Genomic DNA, 25,964 nt, shown 5'->3' on the forward strand with positions numbered 1-25,964 from the left:
CAAATGGAAGCATGAGGCAACGGTTTGAATTTTGAGTTTCAACACCCAGAAATCCAGTAAAGTGACATCAGTGAAGGATACCAAGGGGATGAGAACGGAAAAGATCTAACATTGGTGAGTCCAGCTTTCTCTGGACGGAGCGCTCACTCACTGCTGGTTACGAGACGCTTTAGGATTTCACTCTTAAGTTTTGAGTCATCACCTCCTCTCTATTGCAGCCACACTTTGTGATTTAGGCTGATAAGACGGGTGGATTTCTATATAAGAATCTTGCCAGGTGCAGCTTTAAACAAAGTAGCAGTACTTTTACTTCACGTCTCTATTTCAGTACTCTTTCCACCTCTACAGTGTATCTCAGTTCTATGAATAATGGTATGGACGTCTTACAGGAACTATATCTTTTCGCGCTGAATGATTACATACAAAGTCAATGCAAAGACGCGAACAGACGCGATGTTGCGGCGCGTATGACGCAAAATTCGCCTCAGTCGTATATTGGCGCGAGTTGAAATTTTTCAACTTGAGCGGAAAATTCACGTGACGCTGTGTCGCGAAAGCCTATCAGCGTTGAGATTCTCCTAACGTCACTGATGTCCTGACGTTGAATCACAAAATGGAGGATAAGCTAACAGTAGCCGTCTGTGGGCTCCCGGAGCTGTATGACACAAGTCTCCTGGCATACAGAGACCATAACAAAAAGGAGAGGGCTTGGAGAAAAGTCAGCGAGGAAGTTGGACTACCTGGTAAGTTCTGAAAATATGTGTCTGTTACTTTATTCCAGCTATCGGTTGTACTTTACTATGTACCAAGTTAGCACAAGCATTAGCCCCAGTTAGCACAACCGTTAGCACAGCTGGCTTTCCCGGCATAACGTTACTTGAATATTTGCGGGTCGTGTACTCGCGTTACTTGCAAGTTACTGGTGAAGATTCGCTTCGCATTACTCGCGCGAGTGTGAACGCACCTTTAGTCCTGGACTTCACCAGACTTTATTTGCTATACAGTTAATGAATAACAAATGCAGATTCACTGCAACTTAACACAATTGGTGCTGACAATCTTTTAAGACAGGTTTCATGTCAAAGGAATAGCAACTGTCATGAATCATTGCCTCTCACTGTGTAGATTCGCTGTGATGGCATTTTGTGCTCCGTTGTAGAGTTCCACCTTCTGCTAAACGATAAATGGGCCAGGGTATCTGTTTCAAAGGCGGACATTTTTTTGGGGGGGTTGCTGACTGTACTTGGGCTCCTCCAAAAGCCTGTCTTGACTCATAGCTGTAATCCCCTTGGCCTTAAGTGACCACAGACACATAGTACTGAGGCAGCAGTGCCTGGCTGCTGGATGCAGACTCACAAGGCCATTGAAGTTGCATTAGTGGACTGTTGCTTCAGCAAACACCCAGCTCAGTATGAGGATAAAGTGTTAACTATGTACGTCTGCCAGGATAAACCCCCATGAAAATACTGCACTCTTGTGTCTGGCAGAAATGTGGAAATTGGATGTATATATAATAGGGACGATATGCTTATATCACAATATGATTCGACATGCAATATGGGTTCCACGATTCAATACGACCATGATACGATGTAATAAATAAAGTTCAATGACAACAAAATCTGACTGTGAAGAATTCTGTTTATTTCTGAGACACAAATCTTTCTAGCGATGCCATTGGCTGCTAGAATGTAAACAACAATTAAAAATGTCATTACAAAGTGCAGAGCAAAGTGAAGAGCTTGTGAAATTGTGATGGTGAAGCCGTCTCATTTGTCTCATTTGATTACTACAGCAGAATAAAATGAAGCTAATATCGCAATTTATTTTTCTGCCCCACGATACGTATTGTCACATTGTTGTATCGCGATATATTGAATATCAGTATATCGTCCCATCCCAAATATATAAGTATATAAATACTAATCATAATCTTAATCTTTTGCAGTCTTACTTTGTGTACAGTGGTTCCTTTTTGGTTTGAGTTTTGTATTGCCTTCCTGTCAAAAATTCTGTTGTCTTTCTGTGTAAATGATTTTTTCCATCGTAAAATTTAATTTTTGCTTTTCTTTATTATATGAAATTCCTTTGATGTCATAGTCTCATTTTGTGTACATGGTTGTCATTGTATGGTTTTAATTCTTGTTTTGTCTTTCAATGTGAATTTATTTTTTGTCATAACAGGGTTTTTTAGATAATTTCTCTAGTTTAGTTTTATGTGTATCCCAGGAAGACAAGCCTGTTGCCTGTGTGTCGACTAATGGGGATCCTTAATAAATGAATAACTAATAAATTATCGCAGTTCACAAACCCAGTTTTCAAGGTATATGGAGTTACTTTTGTATCTTTATTTTGAAAACGAAAAAAAAAAAGTTTTCAGATTTGGATTCTTCTCTTTTCACAAAATGTCACATTTCATTAATTCAAACGTTTTTTCATTTATTCAAATCTTTTTTTTTTTTTCTCATTCAATCAAATCTTAAATAGACAGTGGCTGAGGAACTGCAGGCATTCAATCTAACACCAGACAGAGACATAACTCAGTCACTGTCTGTTGTTTTCCACACACAGGAAACAACCTCTCTGCCACTTGTTAGTTTACAGGACTTTATATGTTATGTAATGGCTTCCAAGAGTGTTCAAGAGTTTCTGCCTCGACATAAACACAGACCAGAGCTGCTGACGTGCTAATGGTTGAGACTGGGCCAAACCATTCAGGCCCAGAATAGGCTAACCTAGATTTTAAAGATCTACACCGATGCCAAACTGTTTCTCTGGGTTGCCTGATTTTAGTTTGTGAGCGATTTCTAGATGGAACAAGTGAAACCTAAAACTAGTTTTAAGCTTGCCACATTGGTTTCAGTAGCCACCTGTGCAGTACAGGCAAAGCAAATTGTTTATTGCAACCTACAGAATACTGTGTAATGTGTCTTCATCTTCCAGGTGCCAGATGATGTCACAATAGAGTACAACAGGTGTTTTTGTAGTAGCATGCATCTACCATTAGATGTCAGGCTTTACATAGATTTTGATTTGGGGTTTTGTTATTCTTTAAGCTGCCGTTTTAAACTTGTAAATTTGTATCTACACACATTTCTCTCTCTTTTTTTTTTTATACCATGGTTACATCCACCCACAAGCGAAAACTGCCAAAGCATCAGAGGAAATAAATCAACTATCCGAGAAACTTTGAAGCCATCTTTTTATCGTCTTTTTATCTTTTATCGTCTTTTTATTGTCTCTTTATCGGCTTTTTATCATCTTTCTATTGTCTTTTTACGTCTTTTATCTTAACTCTGTCTTAATTCTATCTTACTTTTATTCTATTTTACTGTTTATCTTGGTTTTCATCCTACGATCCCTGTTTATTGTTTTATTGCCTTTTAAATTCATAATTTGAGTATTCTGCTTTTATTTTGTCTGTCAAAGCACTTTGTAAACTCTGTTTTTATGAAGTTATTATTATTATTATTATCATTATTATTATTGTTATTGTTATTATTATCTCTCCAGATGCACCAAAATGTATTTTTAGGGGATTTGCGTAACTGCTTGAACACAAGTAATCAGTATATGAGCTGCTCCACCAGGGAAAATAAGAGGCTGGACTGTTAAAGGTGCTTCTCCACCCACTGCCAGGTCTAACAAGATCTGGAATGAGGATAACATCATCTGTCTGCAGGGGTGTTTTGATTATACCTTTGAAAGTCCAGACTTAAATGAGCAAATCAATATGATTTAAGACTATATAAATGTCTGTGCAGATACAGAAGACAGATAAAACATATAAAATAGCAGCCCACCCATACCCACTATCCCAGTGTTTTTATTTTTATTTTTTTTATCCCATTCTACTACCATGGTGTAGCTCTCTAACATAAATTTGAGGCCTTTTTAATATCGCCTGAGTTCGATTTAAGAAACCATTTAACAACCAACATAAAGGATCAAAACTGGCAAAATCAGCCTATTTCTGATTGAACATAGTTAATGAAAGTTGTGAAACTATAAATGGGCAGAATAAGAGAAAGGACACCAGAAAATTAAATGTTTAGGGGCATGATGTCCAACATCTTACAACCGTAATATGACCAACTGGAAAACTGGAATTAATAGAACAGCAAATTCAGATTCATGGTATTTGTCTTATTTCATTACTGTTACTTTCCAACTCTGCCTTTATCACTGAATGTAAAGAATCTGTCAATAACACTAATCTAATTGTATAGCTGCATCAAAAACAAAAGAAGGAATTTTAAAGGAACCTGCATAACATGGTGAAAAACTATAATTCAAGACACTTTAATGCTTTTTTTAATGCTTTAATTTAAGACTTTTTAAGGAGCCAGAGATTCAGATAACAGCTGATTTACACGGACGATAAGTGGGAGCTACTTCACCTAAGATATGAAAAAGTATTCTTCCTCCCTCTCCCCTCTTTCCTGGTTATGAAACTGCTTATTAACGGGCAGCTGTAACACAGACAGCGGGGTTATTGGTGAGATTTAGAAGGCAAATGCTGACTTCTGTATATCAGTGTCTACAGTACATGTAAAGAAAAGTAGAAAAAAAAAAAAAAAAATGACAGATAGCGGGATGAGCCAGGACATATTTTAACATGTTTCTAGAGCTGCCTTGTCGAGCGATCTCCATAACCAAGTACAGAAGGTCAGTCACATTAATCACGTGAGCTACAGTGACAGGCGAGAACACAGCCAGGAACAGAGAGTACAGTACGCTCCTATGGGACTTTGCATATGATCAGACCGCTTTGGAAACCAGTAAAGGTGCAATAAGTGATTTTTCTGCTCCACGTAGCACAAAATGACCGTAATACATCTGCGTGGGGGTTGATGGGGTTTCCGATCGATACCAACAACCCAACGATTACTTGGGCCAGGTGCTGAGATTTCTGGCTTTTAAAAACTCACTTTCACACACACACACACACACACACACACACCTACTGGCATTTTCAACTGCTCAGTGGAGGACACATTTCAGCGACGAAAGGCTAAAAAGCCTCGCTCTCAATCGCATAAACGAACGCAAACAAAACAGATTCTGACAATATATTAAAAAAAAGTCCTGTCGCTTAATTGTGGTTAAGTGAATCTTTTCCTTTATGCTATTAAACCTTTCAGTTTGACCAAGTGAAAAAGGTGGGAGGCATTCATAAGGTGATTTATGACAAAACATGTCTACATACATATACAGTATATATGGCCTTCTGAAGAACCATTAAGGTGAATACTGGCACATTTTTGCACATTTTGAGATATTGTTCTCATATTCCTGTCATTTTTATATATTGCATATATATGTTTTGTATTTTTCACTTATTTCATATTCTTTGTCTCAGTTCAAGTTCTTCTGGTGCTACTCTGGCTACCTTTTCATACTTTCTTTTATTCATTTCTTGTGCTGAAAGTGTCAGTATGTTGATAGAAACCCCATTTGCTCTATTCTTATTCATATCCTATTCTTCTTTGCTGTATCCTATTACTATCTGCTGTTGCAATGGCCCAGTTTCCCCACAGGGATCAATAAAGTTTCATCTAATCTTATCTTAAGACGCCATTAATGCAAAGTGTTCATCTTCATTCCTTCTCGCGTTTAGTGTTTCTACACTTTGGATGGAGTGGAGGCTAAAAAGCCTCGTTCTCAATCGCATAAACGAACAAAACAGATTCTGACAATATATAAAAAAACTAGTCCTGTCACTCAATTGTGGTTAAGTGAATCTCTTCCTTTATATTATTAACCCTTTATGTTTGACCAAGTGAAAAAGGTGGGAGACAGGACTTTGACAAAGCAGATCCTGCCAATTTTTAAAAAACGAGTCCGCCTTTTTACAATTACTGATAAACATACTGTTTTCTTCGTGCAACATATTGAACATATTCCGTGGCTCATTCAAATTAATGGGAAGTAAAAATCCAAATGCTATGTATTTTTAATGACACAACCTTGCAGAAATACAGTCATGCTGTATAGTCACCATCATTGACCTTATGTAAAAAAACAGACTTACCGTATTTCCTCTAATAGTGGCCGGTAGTCAATTAAAAGCCGGGTCTCCGATAATGTCCGGGGCCGTGGTCGACACGAACAAATAAAGGCCGGCCCCAAATACAGGCCGGGTAAAAAAACAAAGGAAACAAGCGTGAATTCGCAACAGCTGTGACCACGTACACACACTGTGCGGCTATAGCCCGCCAAAGGGTGGGGACATTTTTGTTAACCAACCAACAGACCGACCGACCGACAGAGCGAGCTATAGAGCTGCTGGTCGCAGCTAAAAACAACGGTGGATACCGGCAAACTCATGGTGCCTGGCGGAAGTCTCTGGAACATGCCGTCGTAGTTAAAGTATTACCGTAATTATCGGTAATGCATTGCAGTAACAAAAAAACGGCTACCTAACGAACCCCAACAGAAGCAGATCAGACAACAAGGAGGCTTCATACTAAAATATGAGCAAATATACTTATCAAACAGAGGGAATTAGAAATAAAGGCCTGTCTCTAATATAAGCCTGCTTCCAATAAAGGCCTGGTGCCCTCTGCAGTTGAGGTAAATAAAGGCCCGGGCCAATATTAGAGGAAATATGGTAGTATTTTTTGTTATTATGGGATTTAACTGTAAGGGATGAGGGAAGAAAATTTTATAATTGACATCAACCGTAAATTTAAGGCTACTGGACACTTTTTAAAAAAAAAAGTTAAATGCATGTTAAGTGACGTGAAATTATACGGTACATTGCATGTAAATATACATCTTTTTTTTTTACAGTGTACAAACTCATCCAGCTGCATCTAATCTTGGTAGTTTATATTCTGGTTTTCATGGCGGTCAAGTACCAAAATAACCCCCATGATAAAACTAAGTGGAATATTGCTTTAAAGGGAGAAAAATCTTCTCATTCTTTATCAAAGTCATCAAATAAGTCAAGAAGACTCACTTTAATCATGCTGCATAGAGAAAATCCATACAGCAACTGGATAATATAGCGGTTTCAGTATTTCATAATCATATCTAAATCTGATTCTGCCCAGCCAGAGGGAACAGAGGCGCGATCCAGAGAAAAACAGAGGAGAGGGAACGCTCCTTGTGAATCAATGAAGCCAAACGCTGAACGGACTGTATTCTCCTCACAGACAGAAAACAATGTATTCCAGACATGCCTCATCTCTCTGTAGGGGTCAGAGGCTAAACATTACGCAGTGACAAAGAATAGCGCTCGCTGTATTAACATAGAGATGAACAATGCCACTCCACAGATAGGGCCTTATCTGGGGAAGGGAATGACAAATTACCATGGGGCAGGCCATAGGAGAGAGGTGTGTGTGTGTGTGTGTGTGTGTGATGGTGTGAGCGCTAAGGAAGAGATTCGCTTGAATTCTCTTCACCTTTGTGATGCAAATCGAGACTTTCAGGGGGAAGACGGTGCCTTGTCTTCATGTTGGTCAAATCACAGAGAGGCATTATCCGTCACACTGCAGGGCTTTTATTTTGGCGTAGCTCAATGCGCCATCCTGTGGAGAAGGCCGGGATTGCTTTCAGAGATTTTTTTTTTTTTTTTAGGGATTTCTGAGCTGAGAATTTCCTAGATGGGAATTGCTCTCACCAAAAATGACAAGTAGTCAGTGTTTCCCCCCCAGTATTTTATTCTTGTCAGGGTGGAAAAGCCTCTGAAAGAGCGGTTAAATCATCATGGGACACTAAAACTCTCCATTAAAACTCAGATTAATGAAATTCTTTTAGAGTTAGCAGCTCTCTCTCTGTACTCTGGGATACATTACTGCCTTTAAATGAAGCATTAAAAAAAAAAAAAGCATGTCATGTCAGAAGTGAACCACACTGACTGGCTGATATCTGATATTTAAAGATTAAAGGAGCTCCTTGAATGCATGATGTGAGGAATTTGAGGAAGACAATGAGGTGAAGAAGATGAAGAAGACTCAACCTGCCTGTTATGTAAGCATCTCCAAGATGTTGGCATGGTGAGGATATGACTCAGATTATGATGGATATTAACGCCAGGGCTGGAAAGATGAGCAAAATATCTCACTCAAGTAGAAGTGCTGCTACTTTGCAGACATTTTCCTTAATTAGATGTAAAGTTATGGGTGTAAAAAGCAACTTAAGGTAAGATATTACATACTTAAGTAAAATTACTGACTTAAAGTAAAAATAAAGTGATGCTTTTCTTAGCTTGATGAGCCACATCAGCTTCATCTAGCTGTGTTAGTGATGCTATATAGTTCTATGATGTCTCTGTATTTCTGCTATTTACCACAATATGAACCACCTTTGGTCTGTCTGTTGCTATTTGTTTTCATCTCACACTCAATAAAATGAATGTTGACCTTCCAAAGAACCAATGAAATCTTTGAAAAAATTATAATAAAATAGACAGAAATTTGTTTGGTTTAATATTAAGTGAACTCAAATTGTTTGAAGGGTCTGTCATTGGATCAATGGAACCAAACAATTTTTCCTATTGTCCATATACAAAACAATCCACATATTATTAACAAAAAATGGGTTATATTATCTCTCATCCTACCGACTGGGGTACCCGCAGACTCCAGAGGTATACTTTTTGTCATATCTCACAGGTGCTTTATTCTATCATTCTCATTCCATCATTTTTCATGACTTTGTCAATCAATTTGATCCTAATGACTTCATATCATTGTTTTCTGTTTCTGTTTTAATTAGTGCTTTTTAAAAAATACCAATGTATTGGGGTCCTGGGGGACCCCAGTCAAAAGCACCCAATTCCGCCTATGCAGTTTTAATAGATGGAACTATTTATTGAGTTCATGTTTGCCATGGGTCCTAATTTAAAGTATCACACACTATCAGGGGTGGGGTTGGGGTAGGGGCACTCTGTCAGTCATATTCACAACCCTAAATACTAAATAAGGTAAGATGATGTTCAAAGTCAGAAATACAATATGTCATTTAATTAACTGTAACTTACCTATAATAATAATAATGTTTTTTTTTCAGATGACATTAATTACATAACTAATAATGTTTTGAGAAGAATTAAGTTAACATGATGGTTGTTTCTTACAGTAGTTTATTCTTGGGGCTTGTATGTTAAATATGTTGATAGGATGAGGGTTATGTTGAAAATGAATGTATGGTTAATGTATAAGCTGTATCTTTACCTCCATCCTGTGGCTATAAGACGGTACTGCAGTTCCATAAAAACCTCTAGCTGAGCTCCACATTGCTTCTGCTGTAAATCTGACAATCCTGAAGTATCTGAAACAACATCAGAGATTAGAAAGCGATGGAGCTTCACAGCATGCGGTCCAGACAAAGTGACCACCCATCATCTGCCTGTTTAAAATAGAAACCCCATCCGTCTCTCTGCCCCAGCGCTCCACATATAGAGCCGTTGAATATTTAAAATGTCTTCATCAAGCACTGCCACACATTATCACACATCTACATCTTCTTTCCCATTTGATTCTCCAGGATGAAAAACCCTTATACCATAAAACAGAGTCTCCATCTAGTGGTCACTGTTTGAATAGTAAATCCTAAAGATGAAAAATAGAAGCCGTAGCTCAATATTTTCCAATCCGTTAGAGTTTTATTGACACGTTTCCATAAAGTAGCAGATATGATTCATGACCAGTGTGGCAGCTTTCCATAGCAGCTTAGGTATAGGAAGTAAAACAGGTATAAAATGACAGAATATTAAAAAAAATAAACAGTAAAATACCCCAAGATTAAAAATGCAAAGCAGTGTTAATAAAACATGTTCATGATAAATAGAAGAGGGATACATTCTGATTTCACAAATGATTTGTGGATACAGGATATGATAGAAAATAATCATCAGTCAGTCAGCACACAAAGGCATATCTGGAAACCAGGTTTTCTTGCCTGGATGCCGATAATTCATAGAGAAATCAACAGATTCATGTCATTTTCTAGAATAGAGTGCAGCTGGTTCACATGCACTCATCCAGTTATGACACAACATACAACATAATTCACCACAGTAGATATAAAATCCAACGTAAACACTACGGGTAACTATAATATCTGGCATTCAAACAATCGATTTAATCATCCATTAAACATATACACATAATCAATAAAATATGGATAATATGGTTCAGTGAGTAACAAATGTTTGTGTGCAGAAAATCACAAAAACAACATATTGAATGGGGTTAGACTGATATTTGGGGCTGATATTGTCCTTTTATTAAAATGGGATCTGGTCCAGTTTGATATGATGGATATAATGCCATTTGATTGATTACATATTTATTGTAGAACTGATCTACACTGGTTGTCTAAGGCAGTGATTCTCAACCTTTTTCATATTAAGGATCTCAAACTTAGTCCACATTTTATCTCTCGGACCCAAATCTGAGAATATTTTTACTGTTAGATATGATTTTGTCCAGAATTCCATGACTATCTGTATTGTAGGTAGAGAGATAACAGTGAAAATGTGACCAAAACAGTCGTTCTTCTAACTGTGTTAACTTCTTGTAAATTAAATAATGATGAAGTTTAACAATTCATAAATTTGCTGGGGACCCCCTGGAACCCCCCCAAGGACCCCTGGTGGTCTCCGGACCCCACGTTGAGAACCACTGGTCTAAGGGAATCATGTTCATCAACATGAACTGATTCTAATGAGACATTTTGACATGTTCTAAATGCTGTTTCAGAGGCTTTTCTAGCCTGACAAGAAGAACATTCTGGGGGAAACACTGAATACTTGGACTTTCTTTTAATTGTATCAGCTATCGATAACTGCAATCCAGAAAAAACTGGTGTCAGTATCGGCCTTTAACAATCCATATCGGTCGACCCCTAATGCTGAACTGTCCAAACACATTAGTTAAAGTTTGGTGAAGCGTGTTAGTGATGCACCATTGTAAGTTGGCTGATATGAACTGAAACTTTGGCAATAGCAACATACCGCTCACAGTTAAACATTGATCAGATATTTGGCTTCCTTTACACAGCATATCAGCTTTGTTTCATATTGCACAGTGTAACAGGCGAAAGCTGCTGTTAGTAATAATCCAAATCTCCCTAATGATCCGAACCGGCATCATCATGTTCACATTTAAAAGTACAGGGAGAAAAAAAAGAACTTGTTAACAACCGAGAGACATGAAGGCATCTGTGTCCCGTTTTGGTTAAATGGAGTAGAAATAAAAAGCGGTGTGATCTAAAAGCCTGGCAGGACACGTTTCCTCAGGTCTGATCCCTCGCTGGGTGTTAGAAGAAGAAATCCATCAAAGGATCACGCAGCTGGAACCGGCGGCCTCTGGACGGCTGGACACACAAACACATCGTTACTGAACGGAAACTAACTTTGACAAGCTTTCTTTTGAAACATTTCCAGTTAAATCCATGCAATAAATGAGCGCGCAAATCTGATGGAATCATATTGAATAAAAGACAAGACACGCACATATTGTAGTCCTTGACCTGCCTAGCTTCGCGTTCCATAATTACAATAACATCTATCAAAGATGATCCCACCTGTCGTTCTGAAATATATTCCAGGTCAGGGCATCTGCAGGTTTTAGAGAGCCAAATTTAAGACTTTAAGAGCTTTCTAATCCTACCTGGAATTGAATTGAAGACCAATTTCACAACCAAAATAAAGAAACAAAGCTGACAAAGATGGGCTACTTTTGAATGAACATAGGAGATGAAAGTTCGGGAACTACAGATGAGCAGTATAAGTAAAAGGACCTCAGAAAATTAAATGTTTAGGGACATGATGTCCAACATGTTTGGCATACTGTATTAACCCTGTTGTGTATTAATCAAAGAGTGGAAACCTGCAATTACACTTCTAATGTCTTTACCTAAGACATCTTAATACGTTTAAGGCCTTAAATTTAGATTATTTAAGGCTTTTCAAGTTTTTGAGGACCTATGGATATACTCATTCATACTCGGTGGTGAGTAGGCTTGGGCCGAATATCACGATATTTTGTAAATATCGCGATATTTTCCACAGTATCGAATATCGCACCCACCCACCTCAATATCCCACACCTGGTCACGGCACCATGTGTTGCTTAGATCACAATTGTGCAAATTTTAAACTTAGAAACCTATAATCTTCTAGTGGTAGGATAGTAAAAAACAAAAATAATCATAGTGGTAGTGAAAATTTCAAGTGGGTTCCCTTTTCCACACTCAGCCTGTTGTCCTGGAAATGGCAGGAATAAGCAAATCACACCAAATGGCCATTGTTTTTGCTTGAATAGTAAGATCAAATTTCTAGGCTAAATAAAAAAAAATCAATAACCTAGAAATTTGATGTAATTTAGAAGAAATAAAATTGAATACCCCCCGCGATAATATTGTATATCGCAATATTTTGGTGGGACTGCATCGCGATATTACATTTTGGATATCGCCCAAGCCTAGCGGTGAGTATCCCACCTCTGCACTGGAGCGTCAGACAGCTTCATCCTCTTGGGGGCGCTGTCCTCCCGCTCGGCTGGAGCCGTCTGAGCGCGCTCACTGGGCTCGGCACTCACCTGAGGGAAAGAGCGGCGACATGACTCACCATGATGGAAAACGGATGGAAGTTTTCTTTCACGTTGCTTTTCCAAGACTTTCCATAACGTAAAGTCGGAGCACTTCCATGACATAAAAATGTTCTTCCTTCCTGGTTTGTTAATGTTGTTTTTCAGTCTGGTTTCCACAAGTTGGAAAATACATTCTGCTACATTCCTAGAAAGTGATCCATTTGTAAAATTCCCTGACCTTCCCTGTCTGAAAAACAATCTCTCAAAATCCTATGATATTCCATGAATTCTATGACCAGTGGGAAACTTGTTGTATGTGTTACCACTGTGCATGTGTGTGTATGTATGTTAGTCCAAGCTAATTCAGCAACATCTTCATCTTGCCCACTTTTAACCTTTTCTTTAAATTTGTATTGTTTATTTATTCTTATTTAAAAGTACTTCCTTCTTATTTTACATCCTCATCATGTATTTTACAATTTCTGTCTTTATGCCTTTATGTAAAGCACTTTGTAAACATTAACAGGTTTTTACAGGTTTTAAGAGTGTAAATGTGCATTTGACAGAGATACTTTCACAGATTCACAGTGAGTGTGGCAGAAGTGTGTGCATATGTGAGCGTGTGAGGATCCAGTCTGACAGAGCGTGTGCGGCTCACCATGTTCCTCTTGCTGCCGGGCTTGGAGCTGGTGGTTGGAGTGTTGTGGCTGTCGGTGGCTGAGCGGAGGGGCTTCCTGCACAGATCGTCTCTCTTGTGGACCACTGTGTTCTTAGACTGCAGCTTCCTGGACGCAGAACACAGACAGAACTTGTCAGAACAGAATGTGCAGGCCAAAATTTGTAACGCAACGCTAACACCTGCTGCACTGTAGGGCTGGGCGATAATTCAATATTATCGTTTACTGTCTTTCAGTGGGATTATATTGTGATGATATGGTGATTTTGGGATATCGAGACGCACAGTTCTGCTGTCTGAACTGATGAGAACAAGCAAATTCTATTTAGAAACTCAGACAAAATGAAGTATGGTAGGAATATTATGTGGAAATTTCAGTTTAGTTTGACATCACACCAAATATTACCATTCGGTTCAATATGATGAACAATAGTTTGATTATTTAACGTGATTTTGCTTATGTGAGCCATATCGTCATATATATCGATGTCGAAAAAAATCCTTATGATTATCCTGATATTGATTTCAACCATATTGCCCAGCCCTACTGCATTGTTAAATGTTTCAGGTAGGGACACTAAATTAAAATTACTGCAAAATGAACATCTCGCTAATCAGCCAATAGGGATTGCCACAAATGCAAAAAACATGATATCTCACACCAAATGTTCTGAAATTTGGTGCATGTGTTCAAGGACCAAGTCTTAGTCTGTGTATGCAATTTGGTTTTGATTGGTTCATGTGGACATGGCTTATCGGAGAGTACTTTATAACCCAATTTCCTGTGAGATTCTATATACTACAAGAATCCCTTTGATACGAATTGGTGTCCCAGCAAATATGAATGTAATTGGACACATGGTGGCGCTGTAACCAGTGATCAAAAGTAGTGGGAAGGTCATTGTCTTCAATGTCACTTAATCATTCATTTCTTGTTAATTTGTGTTTTCAGTGAATTGGTGTGTATTTGCTTACATATCTGTGTGTGTATGTGTGTGTGTAATTTTAGGTATATGTCAGTTTGTATGGATGTAGGTAAGTAATTAGGTGATTGTGTGTAGATTTGGACTTACATATACTGTATGTCTGTTAGTGCTTTTGTGTGTTTTCATACAAATAAATGTCTGTCAACAGTGCTATAGCAATATAGCAGTGTTATGAAGTTCATGAAAGCTTTTACATTGTCTGGTGTCTGGCGCACAGGAAGTGATGCGTTTTGTGTTCCCGGCTTGTTTGTAATAAATAGAAGAAACACTGGGTAGTTAGTAGTCAGTTTGATACTCCTTACAATGATGTATATTAGTATTAATATAGGTTAATGTCAGCCTAAAGGTGGTATTTCTTCTTCTTCTTCATTTTCTGTCACCGAGCATTGATCCATGCACTGAGAAGTCCCTTGGTTAGGAGCTGTGTGTGTGTGTGTGTGTGTGTAGGTGTTTATAAGCTGTAAATAAGGGTTTGTTTCACCAAAGGAAAACCACTATGCACTGAAAAATAATTGCAAACAAGTTTTTCCAGTTCTTTGATCTTTAATGTGGCAAATATTAAAAGCTTTCCCCTTGGGTTCGCTAATATTGTAGTTGCTGACAATAAGATAACTGGTACTGTATGTGATGCACCGATGGGAGGGGGGGGGGGTTATATTTCTCATCTAAAAACAATGAAAGCACAATGGGGAGCAATCTGATATGACTTGGGAACGGAAAACGATAAGGTTTGAATTTCTGATGATCATTGGTGGCAAAATCCAATAGATTCAGAGACGACGGTCCAGGCAGCGCATAGCCACCTTTAAATCAATAATTCACTTCAGTTGTACACACACACACACACACACACACACACCCTTCCACTCATCCCCAGTGATCTCAGAGCTGATGACCCCTGGTCCTCTCAGCCTGTCCTCTCTTCGGTCCTCCACCACCGCTAATTACGCTCCCTGGAGTTTAGAGCCGTCAGCCTGCAGCCTCCATGCAGGATCAGCTGTGTGGTCTGAGGGGCTCTGACAGCCTCTCCTCTCTCCTCTCTGACAGGGTGATAAACTAATTAGCCCGGTCGGGCGCGCCGGGGTCGGGGCCCCTCAGCCCGGCCGGCCCCGCTGCTTAGAGAGGCTGACCCGGACTCTCCTTCGGGGAGCCCGGGCCAGGCGGGCTGGGAGTCCTGTTACTGAGGCCTGGCTGCACAGAGCCCGGGCTGATCGATGCCGAGAGGCTGTCTGCGAGACTGGCAGTGTCGAGGCACAATATCAGGCTATGTGCAAGTTTCAGAGAGACCAATTCAAGACTTTTTAAGACCTTTTTAATGCTACCTGGAATTTCATTTAAGACCAATTTAAAACAAGCAAAAAAAAAAAAAAGCAAAATTTGGCAAAAACACTATTTCTCATTAGACATAGCTGATGAATAAGCTGAAACTATAAATTGGCAGCATCAGAAAATGTGAAAGTCTATTTACAGGGTCTCTGCAGGTTTCAGAAAGCCAAATTTCAGACCTTTTTAATGCTACCTTTAATTGGACTGAAGACCAATTTAACAAGCAAAATAAAGAAACAAAACATTGTTGATGATAATGAAAGTTCAACCCTGCTCTTTATTAATATAAGCATGGACATGTAAGTGGGTCAAATTTAACGTGACCTGCTGGAAGTGCAGTAATGTAATATAACATAAGGAAATATAAGAAAATACAAGACCTTTTTAATGCTGTCTGGAATTGAATTTAAAAACCAAAATAAAGAATCAAAGCTGGCAAAACCCCAAAACCAGCCTATTTCTGATTGAACATAGCTAACAAAGTTCTGAAACTATAAATGGGCAGGATAAGAAAAAGGACAGCAGGAAATTAGTAGTTAAGGGACATGAAGTCCAATATAGCAGTGGTTGTCGATCCTGGTGCTTGGGACCCAGAGTACTTCTGGCTTTCTATCCCACCAGCTGGTTAATTGCAGTCACCTGGCTCCCAGGTGTAAATCAGTCCATGATTAGATGGCTAGAAAGAAACCCAGCAGAGACCCGGGTCCTGATGACCAGGATTGACAACCACTGCAATAGAGGCTTTGCAGCAGGCTTTGCAGCAAATAAACTAGATTAAACTCTTGTCTTTAGCCCTAGCCTCTACTCCAAAACACTCTGAATTGTAGCTTGAGAAGAGTCAGCTCAATTAACCTGAACAAACTTTTTTGGCTAGCTAACTAGCCAGCAGGCTCATTTAGTAAAGCAACCAATGTTGATGTTAACAAGCAACGTCTAGCTATTAGTAATGTTAGCTAGTTACTGGGCAAATCAGATGTGTTTACAACAACGGCAGTGATGGTTAGCTGACCAGATACTATGGTTAGCTAGCTAACATTACCTATATACAAAATAAACCAGATGTATCGGTGATAGTAATCGTCAGTTCCCAGTCAAATTTAACCATGACATTAACCATGTCTATTGAATTCTGTTGAGACGACCAAGTCGTACATTTAGAAACACAATCAGCTGTTGTTTCCCAAGAGCTGTGGACCTCCAATATGGCCGCCAGAGAGTGCGTTAAAAAGCCCTCTATTGTAAAGCAGACCCGATGGAAAAAAACCCAAGTATAAGTATTTTGTATATTGTATTAACACAAGTCTGTAATCAAGTCTTAATCTAAGAGTGAAGATGCAGCACAAAGAAATGTGTCATTGTATGGTGAAAAAATACCTAATGACTGTTTTTAAGATATTTTAATACTTTTAAATTTTGATAATTTATGTTTTTAAGGACCTGCGTGTGTGTATGTGTTTGTGTGTGTGTGTGTGTGTGTGTGTGTGGTAGGGGCATACCGGATAGCAGAGCTGAGGCTTTGGTACCAGTCATTGAGATCCTCCTGGTTGCTGGACATCAGTAGGAGTTTGGCTTGGGGGAAGGTCAGCTGGAGGAAGAAGAGGAAGAGCTGGAGTGTTAGGAGCAGGGCTGGGCGATATGGTTGAAATCAATATCATGATAATCATAAGGATTTTTCTTGATATCAATATATATCACGATATGGTTCATGTATGCAAAATCACGTTAAATAATCAAATTAATGTTCATCTCATTGAACCGAATGGTAATGTTAGGTGTGATGTCAAACAAAACAGAAATATTCAAATAATATTCCTACCATACCTCATTTTATGAGAGTTTTTAAGTGAAATTTGCTTGTCATCATCAATTCAGACAGCAGAAATGTGTCACGATATCAAAATATCTTCAAATCATCATGATATGATTCCACCGAAAGATGATAAACGATAATACTGAATTATCGCCCAGCCCTAGTTAGGAGGTGTGTTAGGTGTTTGGATGGGTGTTAGGATGGATACAGATGGAACTGGTCAAATTTAAAAGATACTGAATATTGCCAAAAACATTGATAAGATATCAACCTTCATCTGTCAAACCCTAATCAAGACTAAATCAAACCTTTCCATGGTATATTCTGGCTATAAAGGATAATGTTTCAGAGAGTTATTGCTTTATAGGGTCAAATAAACTGCTTCCAGATATAGCGGATTTTCTTAATCCCAAACTATGGAATTATCAAGCTTTTAGTTGATATTTTAGTGGCACAGCCATCTGTTAGTCATTAGCAGCCTGGGCACAGCAGGCCTGATGTGGCAGTAACACGATCAGAACAGTAGAGGGCAGGCCAAACCCAGTCAGAAACCTTCCTGGTCGGCTTTGTCACACAGCAAAAGCTCCTACCGCTACTTCATAACCATTCATCCGCCTGGAAAAAAAAAAACTCAAGTTGAAATCAGAGGATGTTCTTTACAAGAACGTGGAGAATGCATCTCTTAATAAAGTCAGAGAAATCAAAGACGGCTGCACAAAAGACCACCTGCTGCTAAATCTGTTCAGATACGGAGGAAAAAAACCCCCCACTAATATTAAACTGTTAAACAGGCGACCGGACCGGAACGTGTCGTGAGATTCCCCTACATGTCCCCTGCTCCTCGCGAGTCTACAGTGTGGCGGGGGGGTTCATGCGAGAGGCCTCTCCCTCTGAGTCAACAGTAATTACCAACTCTCTCATCCACATTACCAAGACCGGCCTCAGATTGCGCTTGTCAAACAAACCGATGGGAGCTGTCCGAGCCCAAACAAAAGGGGCTTTTTAGAGCATAATAATTACAACGGGAAAGCTATTACAGAGGATCAAAATTAGGCCTTCACCATATTAAATGACCTTTCACATTTACCTGAGGCTGCAGCCCCCCCCAACACGGGGGAAAACCACCTTGGCCAGCGGTGACATATCGATAATTTCCATCTGTTTGGACAGAACTTTATGACGGTAAAGACGAGCATTCAAAAACAATATTATGACGTTTTTTTTAAGGGAGGGGGAGGAGGGGGGGGGAGTGTCTCATTATACATTAAATGGATTAAGATTTCAAATGTACCATCATCAAAAGTATTATCTAATTACAGAGTTCAGTGAGCGGGGCCGAATGGAGCGGTGCGTGATATTAGGCACTCGCCACTTGGGGGACGGCGGGTTGATTTATGCACAAATAGATTCCACTTCTATTGCGACGCGGTAATTAGGGATTTGTCAGGAAATCTGACCCTCTTAGGTAGAAATGACTTTGTATAATAAGAACGGCGGAGCACGGAGCCTCCTCGCCGCACATAATTTAGCTTGATTATTTATACATCAAAGGGAATCTGTCAGGGATGTGGAAAAATATTCAAGTAGTGAGGGGATATTAGGAGGGGGGGGGGGGGGGGGGGGGGGGGGGGCGCAGACAGCGAGAGAGAGTGGGGAGAGAGAATAAGGAAGACTGAGGAACTAGGAGAGAGGAAGAGACAGAGAGAGGGAGAGCGAAAGACAAGAGGAGGGCTGCCCAAAAAATAAAAGCCCGCTTTCTCCGCCAAACATGCGTGCGGAAAGGGGGAGAAAAAAAAAACACACCGGAAATTTTAATAAAAGCTTCTTTTTTTTTTTCTAACTTTGCATATAGATTGCCATGGCATTTACAGCTGTCAAATTTAATTTGGCTTTAATTCTTCATGGCCCTGGATGAGGAGGGCTCTGGAGTGCTGACAGCCCTTTTCCTTGAGCTCAGGTAGGGGCCCGGGATCAATAATGTGTCCTTATGAGAAATTACGCGTAATGCTATTGAGTATGCATTTGGGCCTCGGCGGGATAAGAGGCTAATGAAATGCCATTTCTGCCATTAGATAACGCGGAGCGGGGGGGGGGGGGCTGGCGGAGAGGGGCGACAGGCTTGAGGAAGATGTATTTACTGGAGGGCCGGAAAAGATGGATCTCCAGCCTAATCTGATCCAGCAACTCGGGAGATTCTGTTACAGCAGGCAGCCGTCACTACACTCCACCGGCTATTCACGCACACACACACACACACACACACACACACACACACACACAGAGTCACACCGTCCAAATAATACAGACTAGCCTCCCTCTGTCGGCAGCCGTTTCATTAGTCACTTGCGGGATGCTTTTAATTCGCGCTCCTTTGAACCTTGACCCGATTAAGTCACACGGGCTCGGGTCGGGCCGATACGTCAACGGGCCTGTCGATGAAACCGAAATGCGGGACAGGCCGTGTAGTCTTAATGCCGCGGTAAAAAGGCGTGAAATCATGGCAAAATTTCGGGGAGGGAGGGGGTGATATGATAGACACACACCCGGTTCGAGCAGCCGGTGGCGTAATCAAACCTCAACATCGCGGGGAAGCGCATTAACCAGCGGAACATGAAGAGCTCTCTGAGCAAGCGCGACATCAGCCCAAATGAATATTGATACCGGCGCAGCATCAGCAGCTAAACACTCGCCGCATAAACGGTTTTGGTTACTCGCTCGGTGACGCGCGACTCGTTTCTTTTGAATGTTTCATGACAAGCGACTACATCATTTAGACACAATTTTGTCAGCCCGGCAGCTGCACTGAGACCTGGGAGACGGATCAGAGACGGAGGGAGAGAGAGAGAGAGAGAGAGAGAGAGAGAGAGAGAGAGAGGAGCGGGGGCGCATTAAAAGTTCAAGTTTTTTTTTTTTTCGTGGGGGGGGGCTACTTCGACGAGGAGGGTTTTTTTTTTTTTTTTTTTTTTTTTTGAAGTAATTAGGGAGAATAAGGAGGGCGAGGGGAGGGGGGGGGGGGGGCGGGGTTGTCGGGATGCGGGTTTTTAGGAAAGCCGCGGGTTTTAGTGGAGCACGCAACGGCGACCGTCAAAGGACATAAGTGAGACAAATCAAACCAACGCACATCAAAAAGTGGAAATTAAATAATGTCTCTTCTAAGGATTCACTCATGTGTATATTCAAATCAATGAACAGATGTCTCCCCACCTGGCTCCCACCAAATTCTGTGCATGCACTTTTTTTTTTTTTTCCTCTTTTTCCCTCTTTTCAGATATTCAACTTTTTCCCCCATTTTTCACCATAACCGACCTAGGAAAGAAATAAACTGACGCGTCAAAGAAAAAACAGGGGTGGGATATCGCCTCGTTTTGGAAAATACGTGAAGAGTTTTGTTCCAAATTAAGATACCCATCATCTGATCATACAAAATGATCGATAGCAAAAAGCTAAAAAGAATTATGGCACTTTTTTCATGACGGTGAATGAACCCCATCATTTGTTGTGAAACCTGACTGTATATTTATGTATGTTCTCGATATACAGGTTCCTGCCGTGGCCCTTATGTAAAGTCCCATAACTTTTCCCATAACTAAGTTGGTGCGCCATGACCTAACAATGTTCTTCCTTCCTGGTTTGTTAATATGGTTTTTCATTTTGGTTTCTATTACAGTTGAGCTGGAAACCATCGAATGCAATGAATTTGGGCTGGGCGATAATTCAATATTATCGTTTATCGTCTTTCAGAGGAATCATATCGTGATGATATGAAGATATTTGGATATCGTGACATACATTTCTGCTGTCTAAACTGATGATGACAAGCAAATTCTACTTAAAAACTCTGATAAAATGAGGTATGGTAGGAATATTGTTTGAATATTTCTGTTTTGTTTGACATCACACCTAACATCACCATTCGGTTCAATGAGATTTGAACATTAATTCGATTATTTAACGTGATTTTGCATACCTGAACCATATCGTCATATATACTGATATCGAGAAAAATCCTTATGATTATCGTGATATTGATTTCAACGATGAATGTGTGAAACAAGTTGGAAAATACATTCTGCTACATTGATCCACTTGTAAAACTCCCTGATATCCCCTGATTTCCCCAGAGACTTTATCAAATTCTCTGACTGTCCCGTCTGGAATACACCCCTCCTAATTCCACGATGTCCCAGAAACTATTGAAACCCTGCCTGGCCGGCCGACACTCACGCTGAGCAGGCCTCCCTGGCTCTTGGTGTGGCCGAACACCTTCTCCACGGTGCAGTCCTGCAGGGGATAGGCGTGCTGGCCGGTAAACTTGTCCCCGCTGGTGGGATGCAGGGCGCTGCAGCGCTTGGCCTGCAGCAGCATGTCGGAGAACAGGAAGAACATCTTGGGCTTGGCCTCGGCGCCTTTAGGGGGCACCGTCTTCAGCCAGCCCTCGCGGATATACCACCTCCCTGAGAGAGGAGGAGGAGGAGGAGGAGGAGGAGGAGGGAGAAACACAGGAGGGTTAGTCGTTCAATCGTTTTCTCCCAGCGTGCACTGAGACACCCAGGACACATCTCCAGTCCATCACAGGGTTGACAGAGATAGACAGTAGGGATGGGATGATATATTGAAATTCAATATATCGCAATACAACAATGTGACAATATGTATCGTGGGACAGAAAAAGGAATCACGATTAGGGCTGGGCGATATGGTTGAAATCAGTATCATGATAATCATAAGGATTTTTCTCGATATCAATATATATCACGATATGGTTCATGTATGCAAAATCACGTTAAATAATCAAATGAATGTTCATCTCATTGAACCAAATGGTAATGTTAGGTATGGTGTCAAACAAAACAGAAATATTCAAATAATATTCCTACCATACCTCATTTTATGAGAGTTTTTAAGTAAAATTTGCTTGTCATCATCAATTTAGACAGCAGAAATGTGTGTCACGATATTAAAATATCTTCATATCATCACGATATGATTCCACTGAAAGACGATAAACGATAATATTGAATTATTGCCCAGCCCTAATCACGATGTTACATTTTATTCTGCTGTAGTAATCACAAATGAGACAACTTGCCCATCACAATTTCACAAGTTCTCAAATGGTGAACCCCATTGCGTATCATATTGTATCGTATCGTGAGAAAAGCATATTGTCCTATCCCTAATAGACAGACACTCACATTCATACCAATGGGCAATTTGGAGTCTCCAATCCACCAGACTTGTGGGAGGAAACCAGGAGAACATAGGGAGAACATCCAAAACCTATACAGAAAGGACTCGGGAATCAAACCCACGACCTTCCGGCTGCGAGGCCACAGCGCCACTGAGACACTGTGGTGCCCTGGGTGTATGGTCACTCTACAAAGAGACGCACTGAAGGAAGACAGGGTGAAAAAAAGAAAAAGACACAAAAGATTGAGGGTTCATATTATCGCAATCGGCCCATTTTTCGACACGACTGAGCGCTAACCGCGTTGCGATACTAGTCATCACAGTCATCATCCGCGCGGCATCAAACTGCAGGAACTGCTAACGGAAAATGAGATAAACCAAGACACGCTGAACTGAAAAGGGAAACGAAGGCTGTTTGAGGGGGAGTAAAGAAGAAGAGAAAGAACGCATGAGACAGACTCAGTGGGGGGTAGACATGGGAGGGTGGGAGGGGGGGGGGGGTGTGGCTGCTGAGGGAAACTCTCATCTCTTTCACCGTGATTGGCAGCGGCATGATGATGGCTAATAAGCGAGAGGCTGACATTTGGATAGATAAGATGAAAATTCTGCCTGGGTCCAGGGTTTTTTTGTAATTGCCCCAGCCAGTAGCCTGTGATTGCAGCTAGCCTGAGTGGCCATAGCTGTGCCTTTGGGGCTCAGGGAGGACATTTTCAGCTACAGACAAGCCCACTGTGATTAAGTGAAGGGGCCAGGCGGGGGTCAAATTGCTTTTAAAATGCCATGGGTCTCAAATGGAAAAACAGTCGAGCGACACGCCATGACTGTCTCAGGTGTTGTGTGGAGATTGGAGCAGTGGTCGTGATCGTTCCAGTAAGGATGATGTAAATGTACGAAGTATCTCCTGTTCGGGGCTCATGCACTCCCCTTTAAAGTAAACTTACTTGAAGAGCGAGCAGTCACAGTTTTAATATGGGAGCATGTGTTGTTGCAATAACTGCTGAAGGGTTGTTATTTCAAAGCGCGGTTCAGGAAAGGTTAAATGAGAGACATTTGACATTTGATCAACATCAGTTGTGAGCGATTTCCCCATGAAAACACAAACCTCCAACCCTTAGGTTTTGGACAACTGACAGACCTGTGGCCTTCATCTTTGTGGAAGCTGCCATATGTGGCAACTGGCTTCTCCACCAGGGTATTGCCTGCAGAGGAGAGATCTCTGGCCTCATAACTGCATAGAAAGGCAGTTTCATCAAGTTACAGCTAAGACTTTTAAAGACTTTTTAATGGCAAATATAGTAAGACCAATTTTGCTACTGAAATGAAGGTGAAAATGGAAAACAAAACGCTATCCTATCACAGTATGGGTCTACATCACTGGGCTGATTTCTCACTAGAAAAACAGCGCAAGCAACCACAACAAGAGCTCTAAAACTGAATTTGAAATTTGATGGCTGCATTTAAAGTGGTAACCCTCCTCAGATGTTTTTTATTTCTGTAGATGCAGTTTGAGGTAGGGCTGGGCTATAATTCAATATTATCGTTTATCGTCTTTCGGTGGAATCATATCGTGATGATATGAAGATAATTTAATATCGTGACACATTTCTGCTGTCTAAATTGATGATGACAAGCAAATTTTACTTACAAACTCTCATAAAATGAGGTATGGTAGGAATATTATTTGAATATTTCTGTTTTGTTTGACATCACACCTAACATTACCATTCGGTTCAATGAGATGAACATTAATTTGATTATTTAACATGATTTTGCATACATGAACCATATTGTGATATATATTGATATTGAGAAAAATCCTTATGATTATCGTGATATTGATTTCAACCATATCGCCCAGCTCTAGTTTGAGGTTCTGTAAGGTGGCGTTTGTCTGTTCAGCCACGGTGGTTATTGCTGCTAATGCTAACCATACTTCTTCTATTTATTCCAGATAAACCGTAAACACAAAACGCATCACTTCCTGTGCACCAGAGGATTTTCCCGGGAACACCCTACCCGACACCAGGTGTTTCGAACAGCAAATGTAAAAGCTTTCATGAACTGACTACAGGTTGAATCACTATTGTGCTGTATCAATCGGCACTAGAGAGTAGCAAAATTGACATTCATTGATATAAAAATGTCATGGATTATTACTTCAAGAGTATGCAAGGTCTTTTGAGGCCTTGAATGCAGGTAATCAAGACATTTAAAGGCTTTTTAAGGCCTGCAGACATCCTGATACAGGGTTGAGAGGTTTGATATGTTTTGTGTGAGCAGGAGGAGGCAGCTCTTGGTGGACCAGGTACTCTTCAGACCCCCCGTCTGCAACCGACCGTCCAGAGTGCTTTGAGGCAGCGCCGGGTTCAAAGAGCAGGAAGTGCCAAGCGCTCCTTTCCATGTCCAAGCCTTTCAGCTTCCCCTGTCAAAGAGCACCTCTGCTCTGCTACAAAGGCTTTTGGGTTGGACCGGGGCGAGGGGGTTGGGGGCGGGGGGGGTGGGACCGGGGTGGGTGGGGCAGGCAATAAAGGTTGATCTACAAAGGTTCCTGTTCCTCCCTGATGTGTCCAAGGCCAGAGGAATAAAAGAGGCAGAGGGCAGCCGGTGTGGCTGGACCAGGACAAACCAGCGCTGGCGCTGTTGATTTTGGAGAGACCTTTGTAAGCCGACTTCTTTCATATCGTTTGTGAATATACAATATCAAGAGTCGTTTGAGGTCAGGGACAAGGTCCGGTGGTAGTTCAAATGCTCTAGCACTGGGTGTTAATGCTAACGGAGTGAACCCAGGGGTGCGGAAGAATAAAAAAAGGAGAAAAATGTCTGATGAAGCTGTGTAGCGGGAGCATTTTAAAAGGAAAGAGACATTTGATCAATGTCACTCTCCATCTAAATCTATATCTCTTTCTTCCTCTTCCCCTCAGTCTTTTTCTCTCAGAGTTTTTTTTTTTTTCCCCATTCTCTCCTTTATTTAATCAGGTAGCCACATTGAGACCGAGATCTCTTTTTCATGAGAGGCCTGAGACCGAGACGCACTCGTAAGAGAAAATACACAATACGATTCGGCCAGTCAGTCGGCGTTATAAAAAGAAATGGCAAACATCAGAGAAAATGCGAGACGGTGCTTTAAAATCATCGAGGGGACAGGCATGCAGACAGACAGACAGGCAGGCAGACGCACCTCTGCAGCCTCCCAGGGAAACGGGCCGACTGTCTGCTGTATCGATGTCCCATTGATTCAGGCTTCGCGTCTCACAATCGCCCCCCCCTCATCTCCTACAGAGCTACTTAATATGTTTGAGGGGCTCTGGCGCTTCTCATCTGTAAAAAAGGCAGGGCTTTTCTTTTACCCACATTAGAAGTGGTGTTGGTGGGGAGGAAGGAAGAGCGGGTCGGCATGGGGCTGGGGAGGGGGCGGTGGTTGGTGGTGC

The 25,964-nt window shown here is 40.8% G+C and overlaps 1 protein-coding gene across 1 annotated transcript in view; it reads right to left on the reverse strand.

The window, feature by feature from the left end:
- Positions 1-9,612: 9,612 nt before the first annotated feature.
- The window catches only part of arhgef39 (Rho guanine nucleotide exchange factor (GEF) 39), a 48,355-nt gene continuing 32,003 nt past the window's right edge, over positions 9,613-25,964 (reverse strand). The window contains exons 7-11 of the mRNA XM_071541015.1: positions 21,571-21,800; positions 17,033-17,121; positions 13,207-13,333; positions 12,460-12,557; positions 9,613-11,331 (exon numbers count right to left, since the gene is read on the reverse strand). Coding sequence (XP_071397116.1) covers positions 11,292-11,331; positions 12,460-12,557; positions 13,207-13,333; positions 17,033-17,121; positions 21,571-21,800 — 584 coding nt within the window. The 3' untranslated portion in view covers positions 9,613-11,291. The remainder of the gene's footprint in view (positions 11,332-12,459; positions 12,558-13,206; positions 13,334-17,032; positions 17,122-21,570; positions 21,801-25,964) is intronic.

This window comes from Centroberyx affinis, unplaced genomic scaffold (assembly GCF_046629955.1).
Source record: "Centroberyx affinis isolate AG114_WGS23_722 - 3 ecotype Tasmania unplaced genomic scaffold, CSIRO-AGI_Caff_v1 ptg003770l_1, whole genome shotgun sequence".
Lineage (NCBI taxonomy): Eukaryota > Metazoa > Chordata > Actinopteri > Beryciformes > Berycidae > Centroberyx > Centroberyx affinis.